Source organism: Nicotiana attenuata, chromosome 1 (genome assembly GCF_001879085.1).
Source record: "Nicotiana attenuata strain UT chromosome 1, NIATTr2, whole genome shotgun sequence".
NCBI classification, from domain to species: Eukaryota; Viridiplantae; Streptophyta; class Magnoliopsida; order Solanales; family Solanaceae; genus Nicotiana; species Nicotiana attenuata.
Window position 1 is genome coordinate 61,157,708 of NC_031989.1, and position 7,354 is coordinate 61,165,061.

Sequence of the window (7,354 nt, forward strand, 5' to 3'; positions counted from 1 at the left end):
TATTTTTTTCACATCATACTTTAATTAACATGGCTAAACCAATTATGAAAATTGGATAAATTATCAATATTGATAAACTTCAGGTTTACACCATGACATGTGTAATTATCAATAAACTCCAAGTTGATTATGATATGGGTTTTTATATCAATAAACTTCTACTTTTTTGTAGCATTCTTTTATTTGTGTAGTACAAACTGGAGAATAAAGCGGGTAGCTTGTCACATACATATTACCCGCTACAAGTTGTAGTAATAGAAGATATTAAATCTTTCCTTTATTTATAGTCTCAATATAATCAACCACTTTTGCGAATACTTTAGAAACTCAATAAGTTTCTTAGAGACTTACTACGATACAATACCTTAGGTAATCAATTTTATTTCTCCAAAAAATAGCATAGTTGACTCTTCCAGAGCTTTTCATTAACTTTGTAGTACCAAATATTCATCAACATCTATATGTTGAATATTTCTTTCAAGGAGAAAGTTATACCATTATGGTCATGGTTAAAATCATTATGGGCAAGATATGTTGCTTCTATTACTTTTGCCATGTAATAGTCACATTGCTATAATATTTTGGCATAATTACAATAGGTATGTGATCGTAACCATTTATGCCATACCAATGAAATTATTTTCTTATTTCATCTCAAACCTCCTTCTACATGTGAGTGTGGTATATTCACCACCACTAGCACGTTCATATTCTTCCAAGAATGAATATGTATTTATAAATCACATATTGTCACATTCACATCATGAATGGATCATAATCATCTATATGTGCTTTGCAAATCTCATGTCAAATAGATGACAAATATTAGTTTCACAGAGTGAAAGATTATTTTGAGAATTCTTATTGTTCTCATTACCACAATGGTGACGATGGTAATTTCGTCAATTGCTACATCCCCAACCATTGATACCTTTACGATAATAATTTTGTCTCCTTTCAGACTTGTCACATATTGCTATCATATTCTCTTAAGGAAACAAGAATGAAGCAAATTCAATGGGACGGGTTTCCACTTCTTGTGCTCACAATCATACATGAATTTGATCATAGAAAGACATAGAAATTTTACCACTTCGGGTGGTTATAATTTCTTACAAACTCTATTAGAGTTATAATCAAAATTTATTATCTTGCTTGTATTTAAAATCAAATTATAGAATTTCAAGAATTTTAAAAGAGAAAAATAAGGTAAAAATACTTACCTCAAATCCAGAAGTTATTCCTGAAGGAAGTTCATGGAACAATTGACAATCATTATGCTCAATATTATGTAGTTGAGCATCATGCACGTATCCCAAAGTCTTTACTCAATTGGTTAGAGTCTCGTGCTGATAACGTGTTATGAAACAATAAAAGAAGAAGAGTATTACAGAGAAAAGTAGAAAGAGAAAATTCTTATTGATTTGGGATGAATTACAATGGAAAATGACCCCTCTATCTATAGGGGGAAAGTGACTTAGCCACAAAGTAAAAAATCTAAAATCTCTCTAAAATATATACATTCACCTTAAATAAAATTCTATTTATAACACTTTAAATTTTTTTGAATATGAGGATTACATTTATTGGTACTCCTATTTATTCTTTCCATTGAAAAAGAATAAAAGAGTTCTAAATATCAGAGTTAAAACCTTCTAAGTTTTGATCGATTCGGTCGTTATTTTTATATTTTAAAAAATATAATTTATATACTTAAAAACATTACTTTCTTCAATCCCAAATATTACTAATTATTCAGTAATATAAATTTATGAATAAAACGTACAACTATAAATCACAAATGTAATTATTAAAAATATGTTTATAATAAATATAAAGTTGTGGTCCTAGTTGACTCTCTAAATAATACTCCATTCATTCATTTTTGTTTGTGTTACATAATTACCTTATAATTAATTTAAAAAAGAATCACATATTCATATATTTGAAAATATTTATATTTAAATTTTAATTTTATCTTTTAACCACAAAATTTTTGTGCCGTATTTAAGATTACAAATATAATTTTTTTTTATATCAATACAAATGCTGTAGTGAGTAGCATATTAAGATTATAAATTTTAAAAGTATTTGAAAAATTATGTGCTAAATTATACTAGGTCACATAATAAATTGAAAATAAGAGAGTTAAATGTCGTCACATATTTGGAAACTGATAAAGTATTAATTAGAACTGGCAGCTTGGAGTATTGGCTGATAAATCCATTTGGTTTTCCTAATCTTCCCGGTATAAGCAAAAGGATTTTAGAGTCCTATTTCACCCTTCAAAAACTACAGTGTCTCTCTTTGGCGATCATCTGCAGGCAATTTCCACCTAAATTTCCAGCAGATCTGAAATTCTTCGTTTTCGATAATTCGTTGTGTACTTCATTTTTGTGCATGATTTTTCAATTCATTTCTCGCATCTGTACCCTAGGGTTGTTGCTTTGACAATCGTGATATTATATATATATACACTGATTTGGCTAATTATTTGATCTATTGTTGCAATTCGCTAACAGGTTTCGAAGTTTCACATCATTCCTAGTGCGACCTCCAATCTCTGTTAGCCATGAATTCTCGAAGGTTCTTTTTTCGAGCTTTATCCTGTCTTTGCTCTTAATCAATGATTTTTCATGCAGATCATCTGATTCATCACATTAATTATGTTAATAGCATAGATTAAATCATTTGGTACCCTTTCTTATATCGAGAATAGGATCAGGTAATTTTTTTTGAATTACCATGACACTGTGGTAAATGGGCTTGCATAGATACAGAGGATTCATATCTGATATAACCGGCTTAACTAGTTTAGGATTGAGGTGTAGTTCTTTGATTGATATTGTGGTAATCAGAATATCCACATGCTAGCCCAAGTCTGTACTCTTTTTTTCTGCTTAACCATTGCATATCACTACTTACGCACAGTAGGATGCATTTCTCCATCTACCATGGATCTTGATATTACCATAAAAACTACAACAATAATGTGTTAATGACTCATTCCCAAGTAAGTTGGGGTCGGCTATATGAATCCTCACTATCCATATTGCTCAATTTGATCTCATCTCAAACCTATATTTGACATGCATGACCAGTGAACTAGGTTGATATTACATTATTATGGCCGTTATTATATACTTTACGACTCTCTCTTTTCCTTTTTTTTTGTTTAAAGAATACTTCCTGTGTTCTGCAGTATGTTTTAGAATCCTGTTAGTTCTCTTTCACAGTTTATTTGTACGATTTTACGCTAGTTCACTGGATGGACACTACTATACGCAAATATATGTGACCTCGGTAGTATTTAGACCTCAAAAACAGCCTCAAAATGTGTAATTAGGTGGCACATAGTTGATTTTATCTTATTCCCGTCCTACCAATGCTTTATTAGTGTGGACTATCATTCTTCCATCTGAATTGCTAAATCATGTGTTTTCTAAAGCAATTACATTAAGTAGAATGGATACAAGCTTTAAGTTAGTATATTGTTTAGGACCAAAATTTGCTCTTCTGCGGTTAAAAATGAAGAAGTATTTTGACCTAATCCTTCTTCGTTTAAATAAAAATAAGTATTATGACAATATCCTGCTTGTGCATTGCATGTGTATGTTCCCCGTGCCTGATCCTCTTTTTATGTAGGATGAGATGTAAATATGGGACTATAGGCTTCATCCAACTTTGGTGGTGAACTTTATCATTTCTGTTGCAGCCTTAGACTCTCATATTTTACATGGCCGGGGTAATTTGAAGTGGCAAGAAAACCCCAAAAAGTTGAACTGGCAACTTTGTTTCTAGCCTTTATCCGCGCTAACCTACTGGGGGTGGGGTGACTTCATAACCAGGGCTGCTTTTTGTTCTTGTAATTGTAAAGGAACTTTCTTATTTGCACCCATCTCTTCCTATTGCTTAACAGTCCTTGATTTTAGGGAACGTAGCAACAGAGCAGCACTATTTGATGGAATTGAGGAAGGTGGTATAAGGGCTTCGTCGTCATATGCTTCACATGAAATTGATGAACAAGAGAATGAGAAAGCAATGGACGGGTTGCAAGATAGAGTTAATCTGCTGAAAAGAGTAAGTCCTGCACATGTAGAAGCTTTTAGTTTTATTCAGCTTAAGTTTCATTTTCTATGTTTACTGGCCAGGTAAAAAAGCACCATCCTTTTTGTTGTGTATTTGAACTATAGACCCCTCTTAAAGGGTGATTGAGGTTCCAAAGGGGGAAGACTTTTTCATAAATAGTAGTAGATGGAGCCTAACTATTTGATCTCTCATGGGGTAAAATATAGCATCTCCCTTGAAGAGAAGATTCCTTTTGTCTACTCAATGCTATGTAGTTGTTTATATGCTCATTTCCTATGTTTGGCATGGAATGTTAGTAGACAACTGATGGTTTTGGGAGGTCAAAAATATTTATCTTTCAGTAATTTTCAATGGAACATACTAGTGCACCATTTTTCGAACATCTTTTGTGAAATCCCAGATTGAGCACACTCTCAGATATCCTTTTATGCTTTAGAAAGCTCATTTCTCAACTTACTTATTGTTATGTATATTTAACTATGGTGGTCATTCATTAGGTTGGAAAACCTGTTTTTGCTTTTTGTTGCAACTTAAGTATTTGAGTTCTTCTAAGTTTCTTTCTCTCTTCTGGATCATCATTCAATATGTGTGCATCAACTAACATTGCTGTGTTGTTGGCAATGAGCATCTTGAACTTTTGAAGAGTTTTAGATTTGTCCTGATGAAGCCTTAAATCCACCAGTTATCAGGTGATATACATGAGGAAGTGGAGACACATAATAGGATGCTGGACAGAATGGTCAGTACACTTCAATGAAGTAACTTACCTCATGCTTTTATGTTTGTTGTATTACTAAAATGTGCGCAATCTTTTCCTGTATGGCTATTCAGGGTAATGATATGGATTCTTCAAGGGGAGTTTTGGCTGGAACAATGGATAAATTTAAGATGGTATGTAATATTGGACGATATGTAAACCAACTTTGCCTTGTATTGCAGAATCTGAACTGTCTTTTTTGCTTTTCAGGTATTCGAGACCAAATCAAGCCGAAGAATGTTTACACTTGTAGCCTCATTTGTGGTCCTCTTTTTGGTGGTATACTATCTCACTAGATAATTAGCATTGTGTACTAGAATATGTAGTGGTTTTGTGTGCAGAAAGAAATGCTGTTTTTACTCAAAATTCTGCTGCCAATTCCTCAATGTAAGAATTTTGTGATTTGTGGGTCTGTGTAAAAGATGGTTTTGGTGCAACAGATGCTTTTCGGTGTGTCAAATGGAATATCAGTGCTATGCAGTTAAACATTTTATTTCAGGCACCTAAGTTGATAGAGAGCTAAAATTATTGTTGTTTCTACAGCAAATGACATTCTTAAGATGGTAAATTAAGGAAAGTTCTCCGCAGCCCCTTTTACACACCTCGTACCTGGTGGAGTGTTGTGATCTGGGGTTGATTTTAAGTCCATCAATGAATTAATCAACCATATGGAGTGGAGTCTTAGAAATCGAAGTTTTATTCGGTCACTTAAAATACAGTTGGTCCAAATTTCAGCGTATCTGGAGGGTTTCTTGGATGATTGTTGGAAGTTCTATGTATTCAAGAGATAAAAGGTATTTTTACAATTATGTCACTTTTATACTAACTATAGGCAATTGTTTCTAATAAGTAATGATACGTAGGAAAAATGAGTATCTCGCCCAACCAGTTAGATTACATGATAGCGGAAATACTCTTTTGCACAGTTTATACATGTGACCTATAAATCTTTCTTTCGTAAAGTAGAATCAGGTTTTAGCCCGATGTAGATTTTTCAGTCATCCGCTTTGACATATGGGTGTGTTCACATTTTCATTTTTTCTTCTATTTGTTAGTATTGGCATTGTTATCGAAAAACTAAGACAATCAGAATTCGTGGCACAGACGCAATAGGCAGGTTTCAACTTGCAAAGGGTCTAGGGTGATTTTTTGTTTTTCTTCTCTCGTTGAGCAAACATGGGGAGGGGGGCTGGGGAAACTGGTGTACTCAACTTTTACTTTTAGAGTTGATCTAAATTCTTTCCTCTGTAGGTTTCCGTTTAGAAGGAGAAGAATGGCATACAGTTCTTCCAACTTTCTGCATGCTTTAGTTCCAAGAAAGTTTGGACCAAAAAAAATATGTTTTGCACCTGTCCAGCTGCTCCTGCTAGCTCAATGCAGTCGTAAAAAATGAGGAGACTTATCGGGAGAGGAACCGGCCGTATCAAAACTGAAAATGGGATAAAAATGAAAAAAGAAATCTTGCACCAGCCGGGAATCGAACCCGGGTCTGTACCGTGGCAGGGTACTATTCTACCACTAGACCACTGGTGCATTGGTACTGAACAGAGTACACGCTAGTGATATGTTGCTGTTAGTTCTAACAATATCATCTCTTGTACCTTCTCAAAATTTAAAAGGTTTTGGGTCGACTGTAAATAACCTCGTTCTAGCTCGTGTGCGAATAAACTATCTCGATCAATGCATTTGGTATCATCCAATTGAAAGTAGGCTACCGAGGAAAAATCTTTAAGTTTGACCTTAATGAAATTTGAATCTTGACTCATAAGGGATGCAGTCGATTCCAGGGATTTCTCTTCCCTCACTAAAATTCTCAATTGAGTATGAAGACTCTCTGAGGAGGGAGTGCTTTGTTCTGCTTAGTGCACTTTTTCAACGCAGATTTTAATTAGTGGATGTCGGATACCAGATGTTTAAAACAACGGTGATTAATGGAAGCTTGGAAGAAATCATGAACCGTCACCCTAAATGCCATTTTATAGTTGATAAACTACAAGTTTAAGTTGGCAAGGTTAGGATTAATTATTAACTGAGTAATTCTACAGATGTATTTGTAATTATTTGCAATTCACTCCATAAGCCGCAGAAACTTTCTTAATTTCCTTTACAGTTGAAGATCAGCAGATAATTAAGTTTCTATTAGAAAAAAAAGCCATAGAGAAGCAAGGAGGATGTGAGTACTAGTGTTAGATTCTAATTAATAACGTAAGATATTTCTAGGATTATTGCTTGGCCTTTTAATTTGGTCAAGTCCAGCTCGGGTTAAGGTCAATTCAACTGTTCAACTGTGCTCGGTATATATAAATCAAGGATAAAAAATTTAAAACTAGAACTGCTGGCCAAATGGAACGTACATGCTTCATTGCCGCCATTCTGGTTTAAATATACATCCCCTTGCTAAGGAATTCAACACAACCTAATAAAAAGTGCATTTTTTTTTTTAAGATTTTCATTTAAGCCATCTCCAAGGAGGAAGTTCCTGAATTGTTGGGTGGGGGTGGGGGGGGG

The 7,354-nt window shown here is 33.8% G+C and overlaps 1 protein-coding gene and 1 non-coding gene across 7 annotated transcripts; one reads left to right on the forward strand and one right to left on the reverse strand.

The window, feature by feature from the left end:
- On the forward strand, window positions 2,180–5,362 carry LOC109227420 (bet1-like SNARE 1-1). 6 transcript variants are annotated; one of them, XM_019392609.1, is made up of 6 exons: window positions 2,180–2,324; window positions 2,523–2,586; window positions 3,942–4,080; window positions 4,772–4,828; window positions 4,921–4,980; window positions 5,057–5,362. In XM_019392609.1, exons 2-6 carry the CDS (start codon window positions 2,573–2,575, stop codon window positions 5,144–5,146), a joined length of 360 nt encoding a protein of 119 aa, XP_019248154.1. In that variant the 5' UTR covers window positions 2,180–2,324; window positions 2,523–2,572; the 3' UTR covers window positions 5,147–5,362. The 6 variants fall into 6 exon arrangements, with proteins under 6 accessions (XP_019248154.1, XP_019248129.1, XP_019248170.1 ...); XM_019392584.1 differs by having other exon boundaries at window positions 2,181–2,324; window positions 3,933–4,080; XM_019392625.1 differs by lacking the exon at window positions 2,180–2,324 and adding an exon at window positions 2,338–2,398.
- Window positions 6,309–6,379, reverse strand: TRNAG-GCC. Its single transcript has one exon. It is a non-coding gene; the product is annotated as a tRNA-Gly (tRNA).

Coding starts and splice junctions, on each gene's coding strand:
- LOC109227420 (XM_019392584.1), top strand. Junction 4,829..4,920: donor ATAGGATGCTGGACAGAATG/GTCAGTACACTT, acceptor ATGGCTATTCAG/GGTAATGATATGGATTCTTC. Junction 4,981..5,056: donor CAATGGATAAATTTAAGATG/GTATGTAATATT, acceptor TTTGCTTTTCAG/GTATTCGAGACCAAATCAAG.